The sequence below is a fragment of the Acomys russatus genome, chromosome 17 (assembly GCF_903995435.1).
Source record: "Acomys russatus chromosome 17, mAcoRus1.1, whole genome shotgun sequence".
Taxonomy (NCBI): Eukaryota; Metazoa; Chordata; class Mammalia; order Rodentia; family Muridae; genus Acomys; species Acomys russatus.
The window spans coordinates 34,053,935-34,081,357 of record NC_067153.1 but is presented as its reverse complement, the minus strand read 5'-3'; the positions used below and the strand labels follow the sequence as shown (position 1 = coordinate 34,081,357).

The window sequence follows — 27,423 nt, the reverse complement described above, 5'->3', positions numbered from 1 at the left end:
CTTGATTTTTAAATAACATTCTATTATGTAAATATACATTATATTTTTATTTCTGGCATAGGTTGATGAATATTGGGATTTTTGTAAAATAAATATAATGTTGAATAGTGTTAACATAAGCAATCATACTATAATTTTAATTTGAACCTTTGCTTCCACTCTTTTTTTCTGGAACTACAGAGTCATATCGAATTCCATGTGTAACTGTAAGTGTTGTACTTGAGGGCTTATAACCTAACAAATAAGTATTTTTAACACTTACCACATTTTTGTAGGAAGAGGTCAGAGGACAACTTAAGGGAGTCAGGCTTTTCCTCCTACCACATGGGTCCCAGAGATAGAAGTAAGGACATCAGGCTTGGCTGCTGGTGTGTTTACCCATTGAGCCATCTTGCTATGCCCTTATGGTAGGAATTTTATCCTTTAATTTTTCTCATCAATTTTCTTATACAACATATGCTGTATGATTGACTAGTACTTTTCAAGTTTTTTCATGCTTCTCTATTTTTAAGGAAAGATCTGTTTTGTCTTACTATTCTGTGTTTAAAACTATGCACTCAATGTAATCAAAATTGGTAATTAGTTAAAAAAAATTAACCAGAGGGGAAGAAGACATCCTCAGTCCTTGATAAGCTGGGGTAGGTGGAAGGGAGGCTCTGTTTTCTAAGGAATAAGGGAGGAGGATAGGAGAAGAAGGAGGGAGGGTGGAAATGGGAGAAGGGGGAGGAGCTATGATTGGGATATGATGTGAATAAATAAAATATTAAAAATAAAATCATGCAGAAGACAAAGAAATTCAATGTAACAAGAAAGATGCTTTAAGTCAAGGAGTTTGAGCCTGTCACTGACTGTCTTGAGGTCCTAAATGTCTAACAACTTGCTGGAAAAGGAAAGGTAAGAAAGAGAAGAGAAGAGAAGAGAAGAGAAGAGAAGAGAAGAGAAGAGAAGAGAAGAGAGGAGAGGAGGAGAGAAGAGAAGAGAGGAAAAAAGAAGAGAGGAGGAGAGGATAGAATATGTTTTATAAAGTTCTTTATGTACATAAATTATACTCAAGTGCTCAATGCTTCCTGTCAACTGATAACACAAATGTTCCTGGAAAGATCAAGGCTACAAATTTTTCTTTGATATTTATAATCTGCTTCAGCACACTGATATCTGAAAGTTACTTGATCTATTTGTTTTCTCCATGTAATGATTTAAGTATATATGTATATGTTATATATGTTCAATTCGCATCTCTGATTACCCTCCCCATCCCCCACATGGCCTTTTAAATCCCACAGTTTTTTTCCAATCTTGTCCCCTCCCCCACTGGAAGGAAAGCCTCTGCACATTCTTAGCATTCCTGGGAAAGCACTAACCCCCTCCCCTAGGGCCACCCAGGTGGTTGCAGACATATCATCTTTCTTCACCTGCAATCCTTAAAAACTCTGCCTGCCAGAGCCAGAGTGGGACTTCATCTGGCCTTCTGAACTCTTCCAGGGGCTTCAGTTCCCAGGTAAACCTGCCATTTTATACTTTTAATCAGGCTTTGGTTGGCTTATTCCAAAGGCAGAGATAACCCATTCATATATACTATATCACAATATAAACATCAGAATTGCCTGGCATCCAAACTATGAAAATATGAATCATAAGACAATCTTTAGTGGCTAACAGTGTTTCTATTCACCAAAATTTAAGCATTCTAAAACCGTTATTAAGAGTCAGTATCAAGCCCCATGGTAGATGTTTAAAAATATGTTTTGAAATGCTTAATTAAGTCAACAGGACTGGATTCCATTTGAAGTTTACCTTTAGAATAAAGACAATACCTTTAAATTAATAAAATGCACTTTACAAAATATATGAAGCAGGACTATATGTCATTTCTTATTCTGAAACACTGGTAGACTCTGATATTTCCTTTTAGTCACTCCCTTAAGACAATATCTGTTTATTCCATGTCTTTTTCTGTGTTCCTGTGTTTGCTCATGTGAACCATGGGCATGCAGGAGCCCTCAGAAGCCACACCAGGAGTCTGTGCTTATGAAAGTGTGGTTACAGAGGGATCTAAGGTGTGTGTGTAAGCAGACCTAGTCCTTCTGCAAGACCTGGTCCTGCTAAGTGCTGGACCATCTCTTTGCCCCTTTATCCACTTTCATCTCATTTACAGTGTTTTTTGTTTGTTTGGTTGGTTGGTTTGATTTCATTTTGCTTCAGGCTTTTTTTTGGGTGTGGGGGGCGGGTCTGGACTTCAGATTAACATCCAAAATAAAAGTATTTTTCCAATACATATTATTTAGCTCTTAATAAAAATGGAATTATGAAATTTGAAGATAAATCTATAGAGCTAGAGACAATTATCCTTTATGAAGTAATCCAGTCCCAGCAGGACAAACATTTCATGATTTCTTTTAGACATCTGTGTTAGCTTTTAAGCTTTGGATATGTGTTTTCTTTAAAAATAACCACAAGGGCTGAGGAGCTAGTAAAGTACTGGCCAGCTGAGAGGTGAGTATTCCCCAAGGTATGGAGGTAAAGAGTTATAGGTATGGAGTTATAAAGAGAATAAAAGAAAATGTATAATAGGAAAGTTAAAGCGGGAGTCATGGGAGGAGGATGTAAAAGAGTGAATATGGGGAGGGACAGCACACACATTTCATGAGAAATCACATAGAACCCTACTGCTATAGAAACTTCCTAAAGTATGTGAAGGGAATGTACATAGAGTTCCCATATAATGGGGAAGACAGTGCTCCAACTACACGTTATAGGCTACCAACTGATACTTCCAGCACCAGCAATCTGTTACGGCACGCTGAGTTCTTTGTCAAAGTAAAATTGATTGGTGCCAAATGGATGTTTTACACCAGCTGACTAGCATCTGAGATGCTAGAATGTACTTTACATGCTACTTGAAGTAAAAACTAAGCACAAATATCACCTGGCTATCAAATATGTCACATATAATAGTGACCTGCCTTCAGAATATACTGGTACAATAAGGTCACAAACATTTTGGGATTAAACACCCATATTCTTGACTGAGTTTAAGGCCTACTCCAAAAGATCTATCAATATCAGATACAGCTAAAATGCCTAAGAATTTGACACTAGATACATCACGAGCCTTAAGGATTCTGCTAAATGCACACAGTGGTAAAATAACTCTCAGTAACATGTAGCTATACCCACATATTAGTATAACACATAGATCTTATCACATATATTCCTTCTTGCAGTAGATGTTAATTAACACAGAGAATCACAAATGAGCAATCTACAGAGTGTGAGAGACTTTGGAACACTCAGCCCTAGGTGATATGTCTTTACCAAATCTCTTCCTGAACCCAAAATCTTGAATAAACCATTTGAATGACTATTCGGGTTAATTACTGCTTATAGTTAATAATAGATATTATCAGTGTATTAATGGTTATTATGGTTGGTGGCTTGAAAGTCCTTCAAAAGCATGTGTTGAAGGTGTGGTCTCCAGTCAAAATTATGGAGATGTAGTAAAACTTTAGAAAGTGATTCTCTGTTTTCTGACTGGCAAGAAGTGAGACATTTTTCTACAGGAGAAACTCCTAATGCAACACAGGTAAAAAGAAAGTGAGTTAAGCATCCTTAGACAAATATCTCTGACACTTTGCACCAAATGACATATTTACCTTAAATTTGAGTATATAAGTGCTTCATCACATGCAAGGTAAAGTAACAAGTATACTCTCTCAGATTCAGGAAGAGATGGCTCATCTGGACCATAAATGTAGGTAGAAATGAGTATCCAAGTCACTTGGTAACCTGATACACATTGTTTCATTAATTTTTTAGAAGTTATAAGTAGTAACTGTTGGAAGTAACTAAACTATATACTGTAGGAAAAACAATAGAAAATAGAGCATCCCTGGGACACAGAAAGAAAATAATTTAAGAAGTGATAAAAATAAGATTATTAAATTCTAGTTCCATTCAATTGCCTTCAAATTGCAAGATTTCCTTGTTCTTGATATCTGAATAGTAATATTCCTTTGTGTAAATGTACCACGGTTTCTTTATCCATTCTTTGACTGAGGAACATTTAGGTCATTTCCAGATTCTGGCTATTACAAATAAGGCTGCTAAGAACATAGTTGAGCAAATGTCCTTGTTGTATGGTGGAGCATCTTTCGGGTATATTCCAAGGTGTGGAATAGCTGGGTCTTTAGGAAGCTTTATACCCAATTTTCTGAGGAAGGGCCAGATTGCTTTCCAAAATCGTTGCACAAGTTTGTACTCCCATTAGCAATGGAGAAATGTTCCCCTTTCTCCAATCCTCACCAGACCAGCATGTGATGTCACCTGAAATTTTGATCTTAGCCATTCAGATAGATATAAGATGGAATCTCAGAGTTATTTCGATTTGCAATACCTTAATGACTAAGGAGTTTGAACATTTCTTTAAGTGTTTCTCAGCCATCGATCAATATTCCTCTGTTGAGAATTCTCTGTTTAGTTCTGGTAACTCAGACCCAGAAAGACACACATGGTATATACTCAAGTGGATCAACATAGATGTCTTCTGAGAGTCTTTACCCAGAGTGGGATCAGGACAAATACTGGGGCAGCAGGAAGAAAAAAAAATTTGATTATAGTTGAAGAGGCTTTGTGAGAGGAATAAGGCCTGCTGTTAGTTCATAGTCAGTCAGATCCAGTGCTTTTGATCTGTGGTGACCCACCATGTCAAGAAGTCATAAAATCCAGGGGACATAAAATAGAGAATTGATCTTGAGATTTGATAAATTACCATATTACCTTGAAAATAATACATTCAATTAAATATTAGAGAAAATCTATAAGTATATTCAGGTAAGTAGGAATAGAAAAGAAGAGTCAACCAAAGTACCATATACAACCCTTTCAGACCCTTTTATATAGGAGTAGCCAAAGGAAGGAACAACAGCTGGATATAATGCAGCCTTGGAAGATGCTTTGACTGTGTTTATCCTACCAAGATCTAACACTGTATGCCTTTGTGGAAAACAATGGCTGAGATTTATTAGAAACAAATTGATGATACATAAAAGATGTACTGTGGTAAATTTTATTTACCAGCATTTTATTAACACTGGGTGTCTCTGTAATACCATTTCCATTGACTGAGCACAATAATATAATTTAATACAAATATTAAATGTACAACCATGACAAAACTTGACTTGTGTGATGAATGACTCTCAGTGCTCTGTAAATAGCTCTTGTTGAAAACGCAGATACTGTTCAGTGGGAAATTGAAATGACTTACTGATATCATTATCATATTTCCCACTGTAAATAAAATCACACCAGCTTGAATCAAGAGTTTAAATTCAATAATACAAGATTACAGTTAAAGATATGTAAAGATAATTGAAATGTAATCTATTGTGTTTCAGGTTAACTCCTTAAATTAATAATGTGGAAACTTTTAGATTGCATGCAAAATTAGTGCTTTAAATATATGGAAAATAAGAATCTACAGACCTAATATCTGTGAGTTGGGAATTCAAATTTACATTGTAGAAATCTTTATACTATTTAATATATGCATATATGAATGTTTCTATAGTAGAAATCTTTCTCAAATTAATTATGTGTATAATATATGAAATATATAAACCTTAGCTTGATTTAATCAGTTACAATTATCGTATTTCATTTAACAAATTTATCATTTAAACACTAAATCTTAACTATTTTCCTTCATCTTGTGTCATATTTGCTCTTCACCTCTATGATTTAAGGACATATTTTTGGTTTTTCCCTATACATGAATTAATTGTACATATAACAAAAACATAATAATAAATTTCTTATGTAATATCAACTTCATTCCATGATTTTGTTCTATTTATCTTTTTATTACATTTGTAGTTCATGATCAAAGTTTGTATCATATACAAGTGATATATACATATATATCATATATGGATATGGAATAAACATACATTACTGTGTATTTTCTTTTTTATTAGTTCTGAGTTTTTTGAACTTTTTACATTTTTAATTTTTATTTTTTACATATTCATTTATATTATCACACATATATACAACAAACTACCTAAAGCAACAAAAACCATGAAACAATAAGGAATTATATATATGTTACATTCATAGGGCTTTGGCTATTTGTATTTGGCAGCCTTGAAAAAAAAAAATCTTTCCTATCTTGGTGAGTGTAAAATTTTGAATTTATGTCAGTATCTATCATATCTCTTCATTATCAACTTAAAACATCTATCTAGACCTAAAAACATTTTAACCCCTAAACAACTAAGCTTAATTATAAAACTAAACTATGTGGTCTTCAACCCCATCAGAGACTTGAGAAGGAATAAAATTAATTACGTGGGTATACAGGGAGTATAGGTTAGCAGCTTCCCAAATAAGAAGATTACAGAAACAGTTTGCTGTTGAACAGTCACCCAAAACTCTCTATAACACTGAAGCATCTTCTTTAGTTTTCTGGCCCCATATATCAGGCAGACATATCTGTGAGGCAGGAACTATTGAGGACTTGCCTACTCTGTCTTGGCAGAGTTTGACTGTTGAAGCTGCCTGCATCCAAGCATGCCCATTTCAGACAGAATTCTGTCTGTGGTAGAAACAAGAACATTTTCCCCAGTGGCTTGTTTGCCACATTTTAAGCCATCTCCATAAGGAGGTTCTTTGATGCTCATCATCTTCTTTAAGGGAGGTTGTGGGTTGCCAGGAGTTAACCTGTCTCATTGTCATTAAAAAACATTTTATAATGCCATATTCTGTATGTCTCTGAGGTTTTTGAAGACTTATTCTAACTATTTTACCTTATCTTTCTACAGATTCATTTCTATCTGTTACATCTAGGATGTATATTCTTGTGATAAAATAGGTTAGTAATTGATATGTCCATGATTTGATCAACTGACAATTAATTTGTATAACTTCTTTACCCTAAACAGCCTACAAGTGCACCTTCAAATTATTGAAAGTAAACCTTGTACTATAATTGAATCTTATGGCTACAATACCTCATATCATTTTTGTAAATATAATAATGACATTTTGATTCAGCTTGGTTGCCAAAAATGATTATCTTTGTATCTGATATGTAGAGAAAACAGACATTGAGACTAAAACACACACACACACACACATACATATACATATATGGAATATATATATATATGCATATAATACATATATATGTATATTTGAAACCAGCATGTTACACACACACAAAGAGAGAAACCCAGCCTTTAAAACAAGAAGAAATTAATGAATGTTTTAAAATTCATTAGTTTGGATTCAGATTTCAAATTGTTGGTTCTCTCACTCTTTTCCTTGGCGACATGATTTCTACTTGCTTTTGTTGTTGCACAGTTTATCTCCTCTCTGATCTGATAGGTTTAGTATTTATTCTATCATTTGGTTATTACACTTACTTATTTACAGTCATCTGGAGAATATTCTGTAGAAATTATATGGTAATCAACCAAAATTATCTTATAATGTAATATAGTAGACTAAAAGCTGAAAGCACAGAAAAATAAAGAGATAGAGCATATTAAAAAATATAGACAGATACATCCCTCAGAAATGAAATGGATGCCTTACACACTACAGAGAGACCTCAGGACCTACTAACCAGCATTAAGAAGAAGGAAGAGCCATATCTATCATTCCCACAGTTATCAAAATGGGAACTTAAGCAATTTTTAAAATTAATTCTAAATATCTTACACCCATCAGAATGGCTAAGATAAAAAATTCAAGCGACACCACATGCTGGTGAGGATGTGGAGAAAGAGGAACACTCTTTCATTGCTGGTGGGAATGCAAACTAGTACAGTCACTTTGGAAATCTATCTGATGCTATCTCAGAAAACTGGGAATAGGGCTTCCTCAAGACCCAGCTATTCCACCCCTTGGAATATACCCAGAAGATGCTCCACCACACAACAAGAAAATTTGCTCAACCATGTTCATAGCAGCCTTATTCATAATAGCCAGAAAATGGAAACAGCCTAAGTGCCCCTCAGTAGAAGAATGGATAAACTGTGGTACATTTGCCCTATGGAATACAACTCAGCTATTAAAATCTTAAAACTTTTAGGTGTCTACTGATCATGCTTATTTTAATTTTAAAATATTATGAATTATTGCTTAAAGCATTGATTCCTTGAATTTTGAACAAAAAATACACATATAATACAAATGATTATTCATCCATTTCTAATAATTGCCACATTCCTTTGTAGAAGCACTGAGTTCCCTCGATGAAAGGCAGCTAAAGAAGTTATCTCCACTAAGAAGACAAGGCAATTGATTAGGGTCTTTTCAAAGTACCTTAGTTCAGGGTCATTCTCTTCTACAAAAGATAATGTGTCTATTGTGTGTCCTTTGGATGTGTTTTCCCTCTCTGTGGGAACTGAGGTCCAAGAAATCTAGTGTTTTATATTCTTGTTATATCTTTTACTGGACATAAAATAATGTCTTTGTGTACTCTGTCTTCTGAAAAATTTATTGTTATTGTTAAGTAATTTGTAGGAAAAAAATGTGTTCACTTTAAAAAACTGAAGAAATGTCTAAAGCTTCATAGTTGCTGAAGAGGTCTATATCCTCAAAACTATGGTGTATGTACAGATAGGCCACTATTCTCTATTAAGTCTGTCACAGCAGAGCAAATGATAGCATTTAATCCGCCCGACGGAACAATGCCACGTTACAGCTTGACACAGAGTGCTACATTCAGATTTAAGGCTGATCATTTTTCCCAACCCAAGTGTCTACAAAAAGAATTTTTTTTCTTTAATCCAGAAACTTTATAGTTGTCAGCTCTTCCTATTAAAAAAGTAGATTCTTTTCTCATCCAATACATCCAACCACAGACTCCCTTCCCTCTCCTCCTCCTAGCTCTCTTCCACCTCCCCGCGTCCCGAGACACACATGCCCTTCATTTTCCTTCAGAACAGAGCAGGCACACAAGATGAATATTTTATGGTTGCTGAAATAACTCTTAAGGTAACAAATGAGTTTCAAGTAAGCTTTACATTGGCTTCACGTACTTCCTTAAACACTCTTCCCAGCTGAATCGGAAATATTGCCTTGTATCAGCTGCCCCTGGGAGGGAGCAGTTACATCAGAATCTTGAGCACACATATCTCTCTAACTCTGTGAAAGAACACTGTGCATATGGATGTATCATTTGTTCCCTTGGTTCACCTTGCATGTGGATGGCTGTCACATTGACAGCATTGTGATTCCTGTGAGCCCTTAACAAAGGGTTCAACTACTTTGTTATACAGCTAAAACAACCCTGGGATACCCATCACAAGAAATTTCTTACTTGAATAATCATTAAGTAAAGACAAATAGATAGCAGGTTATCTGTTCCCCCATTAAAAACTTTTCAAAAAAGCTAAATGACATACACAGACATAATACTTGTGAATGTATTTGTTATTTATTATTTAATGTGGTAGAATGTGAGAGATACTCGGTATAATGTATTGAAAGACACTGAATAAACTAATTGGAACAATATTCTTACATATTATAGTGTTTGGAAACAAAAGTTTTAAAACATATTTGAACAGCCTACTACAGTTTGGTGAATAGGGAAATAAATTATGAAATAATTTCTAGGACAAGTCATGATATATTTTAATGCAGTTAATATATTGTATCCATTATAACAACTATCAAAATATTTATTAGCTTTGTAAAGTCAAATATGTTCATGTATTACTAGAATCAAATTACCAAGATTTTTCAATGAAACTTCATTCTAGCACTCATAAAAACTAAAAACTCACACTGCTGGCAGATGTGATACTTTTATTTACATATTTAAAAGAGGGATATTTATTGCAAAATGTGATTAAACCTTAAAATTTATCATTACATTCTGAGTAATAAAATCAATCTTTTAATAACTTCTCCTTCTTGCTATGTGAAGCACAAAGATTATATATTGGAAGCCTAGTATGTTGATTGCTTTGTAATATACGAAGAGAGTAAAGACTTTATTCACTCAGGATATTCATTAGCATATTTTAAGCATCTGATGTAAATATCTATCCTAAGTAGTTAAATAAATCTTGCAACTGCCTTCATGAACTTTCCTGTGTTTTATTCTTTTGAAGCACTATATATGTTATATACTCCCTCATTCTCTGTTCTGCTGGTTAGCCACTCACTATATTAAATGAGTTTCAACAAATATTCATTAAATGTTTACAATATGCAAACATGTGATGAAATTGGAGTCAGGAGTACAAAATGTATAAACCTTATCATGTGACCTCATGGTTCTTGCACACTATTGTGAGTTAAATATTCAAAGCATAGAGAATTTTTTGAGACAAATTGTGGGACACTTTGAGCATACAGACAAAAGGCCGTTAACACTGAGTGCAGTGTTGAAATCTTGAAATGGTTTTCAGAAATTGACTGCATCTGAAAAAACGTCGGGAAGAACAAGTAAATTGACTAAGATTCATAAGCAGAATGTCCTAACCAAAAGAGAAGGACTTGAGGGAAGCTGGAGTCATTTAAAAGCCATCATTAATGAGGAATCTAAAATATGTTCATATCATAGTTTTGTAAATTCATACAACCTATGGATAGAAATAAGACTGGATATTCAGGAAATTGTGGCAGCTGGAAGTGCTATACTTTGCTAAAATATGAGAAATATAAAGTGTTACCTCGTAGTGTCTAACAGTATTCAAAATATTGAAGCTTTTTTGTAAATATGTTACAAAATATTTCTATCTTATTAGAAATGGAGATACAACATAAAAAATAATTAGTCAACATGCTGATATCCAAATCTATATTTTTATGATCATTTGTGCTTATAGAATAGGTTTACCCTCATATAAGACATTTCTTCCTCTATTCCTCCTGCTCTTCCCACCCCAACTCCTCATCTGTATACACTCCCTTTTCTCTCATAAGAAAACAAATAGGCTTCTAAGGATAATAATAGAATAAAACAAGATAAAACAATACCTAAAACATTGGATTAGGACAAAGCAAACAGAAGGAAAGGAGCCCAGGAAAACACACAAGAAACATGTATAGACATGGCAACCCACTCATTCTTACACTGAGGAATCCAATAAAAACACTGAATTAGAAGTCATAATATAGACCTGAAAGCTCAGTACAGTGAACAAAAGAGAAAAATAGAAATAAAATAAAAATTAAAAATAAGATGATTTTAAAGCCGTGACATGACATTATCATAAATTGTTCATTTACCAAGAAAGTCACTTTGGAATTAGAATACTTCAGTGGACCAAAATATGCATTCTGTGGAAATCTAAAGATTATTTCAATCACAACAAGATGCAAAGAGCAAGGCTGCTGTATTCACAGGAATGATGTTTCTTCATCACATTTTCTGAATATAGTATCTGTGTTTATAAAATATGTTTAACAAATGATTTAATATTTGCAATATTATAGCAGAGCCTTTTCTTGCTGCCATTCAGCTGTTTTTTGTCCAGAGAATGACTGACTTGATTGTGAATTATATGCACTTGCTCCAAATCATACTTAGAATTTCAAAGCTTATGAGTTTAAACGGAGCCTACAATTAAATACAAATGCACTGATGCTCACAGGGGAAAATAATAACATATATGATAAGTGAGTAGACTATAAACAGCTTGAACTATTTTCTATGTCGAATATTTATTAAAACTAAGTATTGTAGCTTTTTAAATATACTCTAAGTGATGTATCTTTATTTTTCAAATTATTGCAGCACATATTGTAAATTGTTCTTATTGTAGCAATATTTTGGTACCATGATGTACTCGATCAGAAGTGTTTTGGTACACTTTGAAGTCAGGAATTTAAACTTCTCCAAAACATATACAGATTGCTGTGGTAAGGCATTTTACTAATTCTTTCATTTAATATTTTTTTTTACATATACACTTATATAATTACACATATAAAGTAAACTGCACACAGCAAGAAGAACCACTAAACACTCAGGAATTGTATTAATGTTACATTCATGTTTTAGGTATTTGTAGTTTTGAAACTGGTCAGTGTTCTCTTTTTTCAATTATTGCTGTTTTAGAGCTGCTGCATGATTTCCTAGGGTGAAAAAATCCACATAACACCATTGTGTCTAGACAAAGTAAATTTTCTGTGAATGCCACACAATATTAAAGCTGTCTGCCACACTTCCTGTAGTAATAAATTAAAATACAAAAATGATGATGATCAACCCAGGGAGTGGTCAAGGAGCTGAGAATAAAAGACCACTGGAAATTCAGCCCTACATAGAACCTGTATACAGAAATCCCTCCTTACAAGTGTCTTTTGTTTACAGCAGAACAGCTGCACATATGAGCACAAGGTGGTTGTGACAGCATGAACAAAGCCTATGTAAGCTTGAGCCAGACCTACTCCCAGCATGGAGAGGAGAGCTGGGCACTACATCTTGTGCCTAGCCAGGTAGCTGTTGGCAACTGTTAGCTGCTAGAAGAAGAAGAGGAAGAGGCAGTTTTCCCTAAGAGTGGAGCCTCTCATCTTCCAGTGAGAGAAGATGCTTCCAAAGATATCTGGCAAGGACAAATTGGTCTTGATGGGGAGAAACAAAACAAAATAAAACAGAACAAAACAAAAACACTATGCAAATTTAAGTGCATTGGGATGGTAAGGATTGGTATATGTACCTGGGAATAGTTGGGGTAGGGGTGGAAATATAAAAACTATTATAAAAAACTAAAAGGACCAATAAAAGTATTTTTAAAGGGGTCAACATGTATCCAACTCTTGTTCATCATATGTAGAAAGGCATGAGAATTTTATTCACAATTAGTTCCATTAAAATATTTTTCTTAATAATTATACTTTACCTTTATCAACTTTTACTCTTTTTTTTTTTTTTTTTTTTTTTTTTTTTTTTTTTTTTTGGTTTCTCGAGACAGGGTTTCTCTGTGTAGCCCTGGCTGTCCTGGAACTCTCTTTGTAGACCAGGTTGGCTTGAACTCACAGTGGTCCACCTGCCTCCGCCTCCTGAGTGCTGGGATTAACGGAGTGCAGCGTCATGCCCAGCTCCTCTATCAACTTTTGACAATGTTTGACTATATGACTTAGTAGGCATTTATGCTTCTCAAATTTACTGTTTCATAAAATCTAATGCCCCTGTCTTCCTGCCTCAAAGTGACAATAAAATACATATTAGGGCAAAATTCTGTGAATGAATGTTTCAAATCGTGTGAGAAAATAAAGATAATATTAGATAATAATGAGGGAAAATAAGGAAATAAGCAGTTTGATATTGAGAGTAAAAACAGTTAATTTAAATTTCATAATTCACCACTTGATGCCAAGAAATTCAATAGGAAAATGTTTTCATTGCTTGCTGAAGAGATTCCTGCAGTATATTGTATTCAAGAAATGGGACAGCAGCCTCCATTGTTTAATTTAATGATCTACAGTTGCCTAATAAAATTTAGAGACAATACAGAACTTATGGGGAGGATCACTGTTGGGTTTCTATTTTTCAGCCATTTAGTTTACACTGGAGAAACTGATGGGAACTGCTTGATATTTCAGGTGAATTCCTGGAAACCCAGGAGGGATTAGATGAGGACCGACACAATCTTTTGTTCTGTTACTTTCAAAGTGATCAGATCTAAGTAAAAATACGCAGTGTCACAGTCAGAATGATCAGTGAACCGGTGGCTGGCACTGAGACACATGAATCATGGTAAGGGGAGTCATATCTGTAGTAGTTTGTGTGGCTTCCAAGTAATAAGTAGACTATATCTCAGTTCCACAACCTAGAAGGATCATAGCCCAGAATAACAAGAATGAGCTTTAAAGTTGAGATTGTCTGTTCTTTCTGATGAGAGCTCAGCTCATATTTTTATATCACTTAAGGGGACCCTGAGCAAACGATGCAATAGAGATCATTAATATTTTCAAATACAGATCTACAGAGTTACATAGTGTGTACTATATTAAACTAGGAAATTTAGGGTGTTACAGAAACAGAGATACATGGCCAAGATACCAAATTGTGATAGCCAAGCCCTCACTGCTATCTGGATAATGGTGTCATATATTTACAATTAGAACATTCCAAAACTGCATTTGAAAATATGAAAACATGTATTTATTTTTTCCTGAAAAAAAATGATGACAGAAAATTTTATTGACAAAAACGCTGAGGAATTGAGAGCTGATTTATAGTGGCAATGAGAGATACTGAAACATTTTTAAAAATGAGTTTATAAAATTGGACAGTTAAACCACGGTATATGCAAATGTCAAAATTTATCAGTTGTTATTATATTATTAATATAATTTGTACTTGTCTGAAGTATAAACTACCCTAAAAATAACTTTGTACTTTAATGAAAAATTTTTAAGTTTTTTTCTTAAAAGGCACTTAGAAAATAGTTGCATTCTTAACATCCAAAGTAGTGTAAAAATTACATTAAACTTTTGTGATTGTGGTAATGAATATGTATGAATTAACTTGCCAAGGCTAATGAAAATGCTTAGCTATTGTATTTGTAGCCTTGTAAAAATGAATATAAGGAATAAAGCTATTTTGAGTTTATTTTTCTTTGAAACAGGAAATAGCTCAGAAGTGTGTGTAATAGAAAACTCTCTTCAAAACCTATACATAGGTAGCTCTTTATGACTAACTTAGGAAACATTTCCTTTCCCTGGTACAATATATTTTATAAGAATAGAAAAACTGCATAATATAACAATTATTTTTGTATCTTTCTCAGATGTAAAATGCTTAAATTTGTGTTGTGGAAAATGTGTTCCTTTTGTATTTGTTTTCCAGTATGCTCTGTAAACATTCTATTATACATTGCATGAATGTATAGGGTAGAAAGAATGTCTCTTGGCTGGTGATGTCACTCCATAGTGCACTGTACTACTATTGTATATAGAAACAATAACAAAGTTTTAAACTTACACACACACACACATATATATATATATATATATATATATATATATATATATATATATATTAATGGCAGTGTTAGATCTAGCAGGCAAATGCTGAAAACAAATGCTAGAAAGAAAAGTTGAAAAGGATATAATACCATTGTGGTTAAGGATAATATTTCTCTTATATAATGTAAGTAAGTATTGTTTTAAAATAATGAACAAAAATTTATAAATTCATGATTTCTACTTAAATATTCAAGTATAGATTTTTATTATCTTTAGACACTTTATTCACTGAAAGTATGTATTTCTACACATTTTCAGCACCCTCAACAGAACTGGGATTTCTCTATAGCACCCTATTACTCTTTTTCCCTTGTTATTCCTGTACCACACTGCTTTTTACTTTAAAATATGGTTCATTAAACATTATACTGATTTCATTCTTAAATCTTAAGAGAACAAAAGAAAACTCTTCTCATGCTAAGACGGTGGTGGTGTGAAAAGGTAAAATAGAGTAAAACTGGCCACGTAGAGTACATTGTGATCAATAAGAATGGACGTTCGTTGGGTGTAGAGAGTCTGATACCCTATTGTGCACATACACAAAATAAAATTAAATTTTACTTAATTTATAAAAATAAATTAAAGCCATCTCTTCACAATATTTGAGGCAATTAGATGAACACTGACACTTTTTATGCTTCCTATGGTTATTAGTCTTCCATCATCACACCCAGAGAATTGTGGCTTAAATACATTAAAATGATAATTTGTGTCTTTTATATTACTACAGCTTACCTTCATAATACACTTTAAATCCGTGAGCACTAACAGCAAAGTCACTGGTCAACCGTAGTGAGAACACAGATTTGGTACTGGTTACTGGTGGTGGTAGGTGAAATCCTGTTAACCTAAAAAGTAGAATAACATTTTTAGCTCTGTAATCATTAACAAGGTTTCTAGGAGGATTAGAAGCTATGTTATCAAATTCTTTTTTTGAATGTATATTCATGAACACATTTTTTTCTTCCTAGTATAAATTAGCCATCAAGGTATAAGTGTATACAAATACATTTTATTGATGCAAGTATATGCATATTGCTTTTTATAATGTCTATCAACATTACCCCTTATATTAAAATTCTTTTTTCCCATCCCTTCCTCCACCCCTCCAGCCCTAATATTGTTATTAGTTCAAACTTTTGGAATGAGAATTGTGCAAATATATGTTTGAGACTATTGTGTGCCATTAGTTTTAGTAAGTAATCCTTTAGAAGAAAATGTTAAATATATGATTTGTGTGATGATAATAATATGATTGGGGTTAAATGTCCTTGAACTAACAAATTACAATTTAGCATTAGAAAAGTAAATACAAGAAAGGAGAAATTAAACACTCAAGTGCAAGAAACAATAGTAACAAGTGCAAGTCACTTTATTTTCTATTTCTATTTATATTCTATTATAAAGAGCATCTAATTCAGCTGCCAACTCAAAAATATGTATCTGTTTCTCCTTAAGACAGCATACAAATGTTTACAGACATAAAAATGTTTAATGCATACTTGCTATTTTGTTTTATTATTTGTTAAGGAGCTTATGGCATGTGTAATGTAATCGTACTCTTTTTTTCTTAATGTCAGTAAAGGATAAAATGGCTAGTGACTATTTGTACTTATACAAAGCCACTAATTAAGCTGTAATACCATAAAAGAAGTTTTAAGTGTCATTATAGTATACTTTGACTAAAATGTCAATGTAATAAAAGTAGCAAATAATATCTAGTAGTAGTAGTAGTAATGGAAATTGTTTTAAAACTAGATTTTTTGAAAATGCCTTTTTACCTTCAGAGCTCAATGCATCACAACTTGAGAACCATGGTTTTGGAAGAATTTATAGTATATTACATAAACATGTATTTAATCTCATTCTAATATTAAGAGATATCTATGTTCTTTGAGTTTGTCCAATATATTTCTAGATTTTTAAATTGTAGAGGAATTTTAGTCCACCAACATGGCTTCTCTGGTAAGGGATCACATCCAAATACCTTCTAAGAAGTGTGTGACCAGACAGTATTAAAGACACATTTTCAATCCCAGGAGAAAGAGGCAAGCAGATCTCTGAGTTCAAGGATAGCCTGGTATAGAGCAAGTTTCAGGTAAAGAGAAGCTTAGGCCCAGGCATGGTGGTATACCCCTTTAATCCCAGCATCTAAGAGACAGAGACATGTATCTCTGGGTTCCTTGAGTCATGAGTTAAGAGGCAATGCAGTGGAACTGGGTTCATGGCAGTTCAGTTGGTGGCAGTTCTGTTCATGGAGCTCAGAGACAGTTTTACATGAACAAATTTATTGAGACAGGTGGCAAAGAAAACAAGCTAGACTCAGGTGAAGACAGAATCCTCAAAATAAAGAGAACAAGCCAGAAGATTAGAACAGATTAGTAGATTAGATGAGGCCAATCAGAGCAATTCAGTCAGCTTGGAGTAGAGTTTAGCCAGAACAGGTGAGTTGAACCAGCCAGTCAAAATTTAGAAAGTACTGGAAAAGTTCAGCTTATTCAGCTGTATGAATCAGAGGCTGAAATCAATATTGGACTAGATTATAAAAAGACTAGGCCCAGGTAAGCAGAAAGATAAGCCTTTGAGACAATTACATCAGAAGAATAAAAGTTACATTTATAGGAAATCTAGCATGTTTTTAATTTTCCAGGGTAAATTCAGGAACTTGATTTGTTCTCTTGCTATACAAGCTGCACCCTGTAAGCTATGTATAAAAACATTTTGTAAAATAAATCTATGGTGTGTATATGCATGTTTATATATGCATGTGTTTGTGTGTGTGCGCATGCGTGTGTGGGTGTGCATGTGTGTTCTATATGTGCGTCAGAATATGTTTGCAAATGTTCTCGGTGGCACCTCTGCACATGTGTTCTTATGGGGGCTAAGGATCAGTATTGGGTTTATTTCTTGATCATTATCCACCTTGTTTGGGGGGCACATGGTCTATCACCCAACCAAGGAGTCACTGATAATGAGTTTGGCTGGCCAAAGAGTTGAGTGAATCCTCTTGTCTTCCCAGGTCCCTGGGGTTACAGACTTGTACTTCTCTTTGTGGGTTTAACATGGGCAAGGCAATCCAAAGTCAGGCTGCCATGCTTGTGTTCCAACTGCTTTACAAACTGCATCATCTACCCAGAACTTAATTTTCTGAGTGGTTTCCTTGGCATTTGGTTAGAGTTGTATCTCCTATCAGAAGCGTATAACACATCTGTATTTATGTTTTTAACAAACCACATTTTACTTATATTAGTGTCATATAATATTCTCTGCAAAATTAAAAAATTTAGAACTCACTGACACTGCCTTTATGTATCGGATATTACAAAGCTTTTGTGATGAAGAATAGATGTGTTCTGTTTGTGCCCCTGTTTCTAGTTACTACAAACTTATACCTCACACTTGCATAGGTCTGTAAGAGCACAGCCAAGATGATTCTTTGCTTATCATCTTACAGGGCACAATTAAGGTGTCCTTTACGCTCTCAGACGTCTCTGAACTACACTAGCCTCTCATTCAAAGCAATAAAGCTGTTGCTAGAATTCAGCTCCATGTAGTTTTGAAATTAAGTAGTTTTCTTCCTAGAGGGATGAGGAGTTGAATTGTTCTGAGATTCAGGACCTGGTGTGATTCTGTTACTCCTTTTGTTGTCTACTTTTTTTTTTTTTTTTTTAAATCATTTGAGCCTGCTCTTGTGGTTCTTTTCTTTCTTCTTATCTTTCTCTTTCTTTTGCTTTACCATCCTATTAATTTCTTTTCTCCCTTCAATTGAAGAAAGTTCTCAACTTGTAAATTCTAATGCAATTCAATTATGTTAAATGTATCTCCCTGCTTTAATATCTATATTATTTATTCTACCTGCAAGTTTTCCTGTGCTATGCTATCAAATATTTTCAGCTGTTCTTACAGAACCAAAATTCTGCCAATACTAGTTATTAGTGAGCATTAGCTAGATATGATATTACAAGTCTAACTGTAAGTAACTTCAACTGCATAACTAAGGTAAACATAGCTTTTTAAATTTAGACAATTACAGTCTGAAAGAAATACGAACAAATGTGTAGTATGATTATGGTTTTTCTCCTACTTTTTTCTTTCATAAAAGTTTATATAAAACGTATACAAATTGTTGAATTGATAGAATATATTTCAGATTAAGGAAGAAAACATTGCTTATAATACTGAATTCTGGTTTCATGTCCCCTTGTTTATTTTCCTCCAAAGAGACAGCCATCACCCTGACTTCTACTAAATAATAGATACTCACATTTCAAAGATTTATGTGTACTGAAAGATAAAAATTATGCCACCTCTGTATTCCTTGACTTAATATTATATTTGTTCTGCGGCTAGAGTGGAATGGAATCATTGATCATTGTTATGCCATATTCCATGTATATTCTTATTTATTTACTCTTCAGTATGTAGACATTTGTTATTCATATTCTTTATAAGTAATATTTCACAGATATTTTACACGTTTTGAAAAATATGTACATAATCTATGGGAAATATATGTATAAATGAAAATAGCTCCTGAATCAAAATGTTCTGTACTACCAAACTATGAATACAACTATTGCACTTTTTAGCTATTGCGATAAATTGGACTTAAGGCCCACTCAATAGGAGGCAGTGATAAAATACCATCTACTGGAAACTCAACTATTGAGGGCTAGTGAGGTCATGCATATTAAAGAAAAACTTACTACTACCACTTTATTAAATCATCTTAATTGCTAACTACATTCTAAATGTTTGCTTTTATACCCACAGATGGTTGTCAGCAAAGAAACTTCTATTTTCAACAGAAAGAGACTATTACAAAATCCACAACTTGTCAAATGGATACATATACAACACAACTCCTGCGTCTAAGCTTCTGGGAAAATCATAAAAGAAGGGAAAGAAAGGATATTAAGGAACAGCAGCCAATGAAATCTTTCGTGAGATCGTATCTTCCAGAAATGACAAAGAATTTATGGAAATGATATCTCAACACTATGGATGCCTAAAAAAGAACTGAAGAAGAATATCACCAATAGACATGCTAATGTGGAAGGCAGAAACTGTGTGGCACCCACCCTCAAAGAACTACAGTCAACTAAGGAATGCTGAGAGTAGGAGACATAGTCTTCCCCAGGAAAGATATCCCTAATTAGTTAACCAATATCAAGTGGTCAGCCCTGAAATCAATACATAAAAGAATCATTATATGAACTAACTAAGTGGTATTTATATGTTTAGGCACACACATGCACACCTGCATGCATGTACATATATGTAATATATATTATATATATGTATATATATATATATATATATAACAGAAAATATTTTGGGAGGTAACAATGGGAAGTGTACAGGGGAAGGAGCAGAAACAATAGGGAAACAGTCTACAATCACAGTTTAATTTTAAGAGAAGTAAAACAGAAAAACACCTCTTAAACATTTCCGTCAGTGAAGGATTCCGATTCTTTTTTATATCAAACAAGAAATATTCTCAGACAAAGTGAAGTCCAAATATTTCTAAGGCACGTGTATATGCAGATTTGGGCCCAGGGGTCCCGCTCAAACTAAGGCACCAGCCAAGGACAATACAGGCAGTAAACTTTAAACCCCTACCCAGATCTAGCCAATAGTCAGAACAGTCTCCACACTTGAGTGGAGAGGGGATATGACTTTCTCACGTACTCTGGTGCCCCCCTCCCCTGGAGTGGGAGACCTGGTGGCACTCAGAGGAAGGACAGCAGATTACCGAGAAGAGACCTTATACCCTATGAGCATATACAGGGTGAGGTAATCCCCCTCAGGAACAGTCATAGGGGAGGGAATAAGGGGAAAAGGGGAGGGAGGGAAGAATGGGAGGACACAAGGGATGAGATAACCATTGAGATGTATCAAGAATAAATTAATAGTAAAAAATTTAAAACAAACAAACAAACAAACAAAAAAAAAAAAAAAAAAAAAAAAAAAAGAAAGAAAATATTGTCAAGTCAAAACCAAACAACTGACTTGTGATTTTTGAATGCAGGCTTCAATGCACAGAACTCTTTAGTGTCACCGTCCATAGCTAATGGAACATTACAGACATAATCTAGAACAACAGAGTTGGAAGTCATGCTGTATAGTTTGAATAGCTCCAGAGAATTCGCACAATAGAGGCAGTGGTTAGAGAAAAAGATGAAATTACGGGATCAAATGTGAGAATGAAACAACTGCTGGCTTTGAAGATAGAAGAGGAATATAAGTCAAGTAATATCAGGTAGCCAGGAGGAGCTTGAAAAGAAGAGAAACCCATCATCTCCAACCATCACCCACAAAAAAAAAAAAAAAAAAAAAAAAAAAAAATGTAGCCCTGAGCAGTTGTTTTTAGCTCAGCAAAATACAACTAGAACTGTACACAGCAGTCAAATAATGATGCACCTGTGGTTTTAGCCTGTTACATTGGCAGGAACTAGACTCAGCCTCGGGAGATAGTGCACAGCCCTCTGTTGTATCTTAGAAACAAAGTAAGTATCTGCATAAATATCAATGGACCCTGTAATTCACTAAGGAATCCCTTTGGAACCTAATGACTACTCTGAAACATGCAAATTCTAACATTTTGAACAGTATTTACTTGTTTAAAAATTTAAAAGATCTTTATATTGGATGAATATACCATTTTAATTACAGAAAGAAATACAAAAACAAAACAAAACAGGATGGATAGGGATACTTTTTAAAACCTTGGTAAGGTTCACAGTAAACCCATTTCTAAGACTAAGGCTTTATTACCATGTCTATTTCATCTTCTTAAAAATTACCTTCTTGGGCAGAGGCAGGCAGATCTCAGTGAGTTTGTGGCCAGCCTGGTCTACAGAGTGAGTGCAGGACAGCAAGGGCTATACAGAGAAACCATGCCTCAAAACAAAACAAAACAACAACAATGTAACAATTACTTTCTTGTTTTATGCATATTCATATTTTGTCTGTATACATAATCTGTATATTATGTGAGTGCCTGGTACCCATGGAAGCTGAAACAGGCCATCAGAATTTCTGGGCATGGAATTACAGTTTTGACTCACCATGTGTGCTGTAAATCAAATCCCAGTCTTCTGAAAGTGCAGACAGTGCTCTTTATCACTGGACCACCTCTAATCACAGACCAGCAACTAGCTTCTCTGATGAACCCCCAGTTCAGCCTCTTTTGTCTTTACAAAGCTAATTAGAACATTAAAACTTTGGCATTCAAATGTACAGATCAACTTATAATTTATTTCTATTTGACTACAAATGTCCTTGCACAAATATTTAAATAATCTATTGTTTTTTGCAGTGTTTAGACATTTTATTAGTAATTACCTACATACAGAAGTGTAATAGGAAAATTCTTTTCATGGTAAAGGCTAGTTGTCTGCATTTACAATTAATTAGCATGTAATGAAATTAAATATAGGAAGAGAATTTTTTATTTGTTTCAGTTCAAATAATAAAGAAAATATGATAGTTATGAGTATTTACAATGACTTGTCCTTTCTCTCCTATAAGACTTGATTTTGGACAAACATAAAGATCTATATCCCAAAAGAATTTTAATTTTACTATTTTTATTATAGGTAATATATAATTAATATGTCTGCTTTCCATTTGGACTCTAAGCTCTGAAAAGAGAGTTTCATGATTTTACTAGTCTACCATTTATGCTTCAATTAATGCCTACTGTAATAGAGACCATCAGTAAGTACCTGTTCAATTAGTTAAATGAGTTGGCCATGCATATCTCTCCCCAAGGTTGAGGAATCATTGCTGAAGGCAGAAAAACATCAAGATCAAAAGTTGGTGGGTTACATCAGGGAAATGATGTTTTATAGACTCAACAATGGCAGATGCACACATGACCTCATAATCACTTTGATGGGTAAATAAGACCTATGCAAGCTTCCGCCAGATGAAAGGTCAACATAGAAAGAAGGGAGTGTATATGTAATGTGTCTACTAACTTGGGAGATATTAGCATTTTTGGGCTACTGGGAGAGAAAGGGTAAGGTCCTGTGTTCTGTTTAATGATGTGGCCTCTAGTACACTGACAACACAGAACTTGACCCAATCCCAAGTTTAGCTGAGCAACAGCAGCTATATTTCATGATTAAAGAAGAGAAAGAGGGTGAAGAGATAAAGACAGAAAGAGGCAGAAAGACAGAGAGACCAAGACAGGCAAAGAGAGAAACAGAGAGCTGTATATCATTGTGAAATGGAAGAAAAATGTATTATAGTGAGAACACTGCACACTGTACTGCCTTGTTTACATTAATTTTCAGCAGAGAACTAGCTTTGCTAACCATTGGTGTTTTTTTTCCCCACAAATCACTGGCAGCTGTAGTAAGAGAATGCGCCTTCATCATTCTTGGTCTTTATTCTATGACTTCATGACTATAGCCAGGCTCAGTGAGTTAAGGTTATATACTTTTTAAATTTTATGCTCATATCTATGTTGCACGCTTGTTAGGAAAGTCCTACAGGTTTATGAGGAAACAAAAATGAGTTAGGAATAAGTCCTGTCTTCATTAAAAAATATTTGTCTCATAGAAAATCATAGTGAGGAAAGAAATGGATTAGGGTCAGAAGTTATAAGTTTGTTTCTATGCCCCAGTGGCTGTCAGCTGCATGAATTTAAACAGCTTACAATGATTTCTGAGCTGTCATTCCCTCAACAGCAGTCCATAGAAAATATGGCTGCTCTGTAGACTTTCTTTAAAAGAAATTGCCAGCCACTATGCCACTTCATCAAATATTTCTGAGAGGAAAACATAAACGATAACATAGACATTTAGCAATACATAACATAGCGAATTTTCACAATGTCTGAATGAGTACAAGTTACTTTATAGAAAATTCTTTTATCCAATATATACTATGATTTTATACTACCTAAGGTGTCAATAGAGGTAAAATGCAAATATGTTTTATATGTAAATTTCAGATCTACTACTTTGCAGTAATTTAATCTTAAAAATAATTGCAAATAGACTTGTGTCTATGTAACTTTACCTTTTGAGGCCAGCAATACAGAAAATAATGTTTTCTGGCAACTGGTATCATAGAACCACTTGAAATTACCTAGCAATTAGAATTTTTATACTTTTGTAAGGCTCTTATTATCAGAGGCTGATGGTTATGCAGCTAGAGATTGTATCACTACAGTTTTCATGCCTCCTTCCGAAAATATGCCTCATCACATTTTGCCTTACAGAAATAGTTAAAATTCATAGTGTTTCATTCCATAATAACTGAAAGTAGTTACAGGGTGAATTAAATAAATCACCTAAAAGTTTGTGTGGATGAAAATATGGAAAGCACTAACATAATAACTTGGACATTGATATAATATTGAAAGAAATCTAAACTATTATTTTTTTTTAACTTAAGCATGTCTTTATTCAACTTTTTCTACATAGAAAATAGAGGGAGCTAGTCCCCATCCTTTAAGAGTTCACACTCCATTGAGGTCCAGTCTCTGGAGTAAAGCGATGCACAGACAACTAAAGTTATTTTAACACACAAAGCTCAAAGATGAATACGGCTTCCTGATAAAACTGGCTGAATGCTCAGGAAAACCTGAAGTGAATGAGGAAACTAGGTGTATTTATATATAGTTCATGGACACAAAGAAGGGAAAATTGTATCACACTCAATACTGGTTTTGTTCTCCTCACTTAGTCTCAGAATAGCCTATGTTCTACCATTTTCCCTTTCTTTTTTTTTGTATTTACATTATGAATTTTAGGTGCACCAAGATAGGAGTGATGCTTTCTTCAAGGCTGCCAAATACAAATAGCCAAAACACTATGAATGTAAAATTTATATAATTCCTGATTGTTTCAGGGTTATTCTTAATGTGGGAAGTTTATTGTATATATGTATAATAATATAAATGTATATGTAAAAATAAAAGAAACTTAAGTTATAAGAAAACCATATATGGCCTTTCAATATGAAATTGTTCATAGCATTTCTGAGTAAGATAGGAGAGACAAGATGCCAAATTGCATAAGTGACATGAAAGAAACACCTCAATAAGAACTTTTGTAAGGTTTTACAATTCTTGATATTTTTACTAAAAAGCTATCATAAAAACAAAAAATCACTAGCATGGTATTGATATTGACACAAAACTAGATAAGATTATATATGGAATCAAATTGAGACCCAGACATAAATCTACATACATTTTTTTTTATCTATACATAAGCCAGAAATACACTTTGAAAAAAAAAAAAACGACAGGATCTTTACCCAATGGTGCAGGTAAAACTGGCAGTGTACATTTAGAACAGCACAAACATATCTGTACTTTATGTATTAACACGCTGCACAAAATTCATCTTCTCATGGATCAAAACCTCAACATAAAACTAAAATACTGAGCTTGATAAAAGAGAAAGTGGGGAAGAGATTTAAATTCATTGTCACAGGAAGAGAAGTTCTGAAGAGAACATCATTAACACAGGCACTAAGCACAATGATTAAAAGTGGCACTTCATAACACTGAGAAGCTTCTGCACTGCAAAAGACACCACTATTCTGACAAAGCAGCAGTCCACAGACTGGGGAAAGATTTATACCAATTACACATGTGGTAGAGGATTCATAGCCAAAATATATAAAGAACCCATAACCTAGGTAGAAGAAAAAAAAAATAGTCCAATTTAAAAATGGGACACAGATCTAAACAGGCAATTCACCACAAAGGAAACTCAAATGGATAAGAAATGCTTAAACATTCAACATCTTCAACCATCATGGAACTGTAAATCTAAACTACTTTGAGATTCCGTCTTACAACCATCAAATTGGCTAAGATCAGTAATAAAAGGGAAGGCCCATGCTGCCAAGGTTGTAGAGTAAGGGAAACATGCATCCATTGCTAGTGGTAGTGAAAACATTTTCAGCCAATATGGAAATCAATACGGCAATTCCTCAGAAATAGGAATTCTATCTACTCCAAAATCCAGCTATACTCCTTTTTGGCATATACCAAAAATTGCACATCTATCCAACCACAAGAACACTCACTCAAACATATTTATTGCTTCTCCACTCATAACAGCTAGAAATAGGAAACAACTTTGATGTCCCTCAACAGAAAGAATAAGTGGATTTATATGGCTATAGGAAATGTGTTACATTTACACAACCGAGTATTAATTATCCATAAAACCAAAAATAACTTCATGAAATTTCAAATAAATGTATAAAAATAGAAAAAAACCCAAGTGGAGGTATGTCAGATCAAGACAGACAAATACAGTATGTATTCATGTATAAGTGGACATTAGCGGTGAGTCAAATGATAACCCATCTACAATCCATAGAACTGCACAGAGTAGGTGTCAATCAAGGGATAGAGGGTACAGAGATCTCTTTATAGAATGGAAACTATAAATAGTTATTGATGTTGGGGAAGCTGAATGGGAGTATCAAGTGGAGAATGGGGAAAAGGGGAAGTTGGAGGGAATATGGGGAAAGCCTGCTAAAATTAAGATTCATCTGAAGAGCAGTAGAACTTCTAAAATATGTACACATGGGAAACCTATCTAAATGAGATTTCCAAATAATATGGAGACAGAGTATTAAGAGGTCATCTCTTGTCACCAAATGAAGTTACCAGTACTAGGATTCAGTTATATATTATGGAGGAATACTAAGTGAATGTATCAACTTTCAATAAAGCACTGTTTAGCCAATCAGCTGGGCAGAAGTACAGGAAGTGGAAGGCGGGACTTCCTGGAAGAGAGAAAAAAGTTTGACAGTTGGAGAGGAAAGAGGTGTTTTTGATGGTTGGAGGAAGATGGTGGGAACTGGTCGTGGACTGGCCAAGGGATCATAGTGGCAAGTGTTTGGAATATTTGTATGTAATAAGGTTTAGAGTAGTTATTCAGTTTGCAAGTAGATTAGAAGTAGTTCAGGCTCTGTCTTGCGAAGTGCTGGTTCAGACTCCCTGTGTCTGTTATTTGTTTTGAAGGCCGGACGGATACAAAATACTGTACAATATATAATTGAGTAATTGGCCAAAGGGGTCCCAAGGGAATCCAAAAAAAGACCAGGCTTTTACAAAGACTATACATTGTTCTCCACAGACAGACAGCAAGGGCCCATTGTATAAAACAACATCTACAGAACTCACTGAATATGTAGTAATTGAGCTGGTGGCTAGACACAATCTTTACCCCTAGATGCTAGCATTACCCCTACATTGCTACAGGTAATACGCCATCTTCTACCAAAGGACAAATGTGAACACAAAGGCAGCTATGAAAGCTTGGATCTACATTGTTATCCTGCTTGCTTGCTATGGTATGGCAAGGGTAGAACAAAGACTGTGAGACTAACGAACAACCAACAAATATCTGATTCAATTTAAGGCCCACTCTACAAGATGAA

At 34.2% G+C, this 27,423-nt stretch overlaps 1 protein-coding gene across 2 annotated transcripts in view; it reads right to left on the bottom strand.

The window, feature by feature from the left end:
- Csmd3 (CUB and Sushi multiple domains 3) overlaps positions 1-27,423 on the bottom strand; it is a 1,090,370-nt gene that overhangs the window by 914,306 nt on the left and 148,641 nt on the right. For both annotated transcript variants that reach the window (XM_051159708.1, XM_051159709.1), the window contains exon 3: positions 15,733-15,845. In XM_051159708.1, the coding sequence (XP_051015665.1) occupies positions 15,733-15,845 (113 nt within the window). The remainder of the gene's footprint in view (positions 1-15,732; positions 15,846-27,423) is intronic.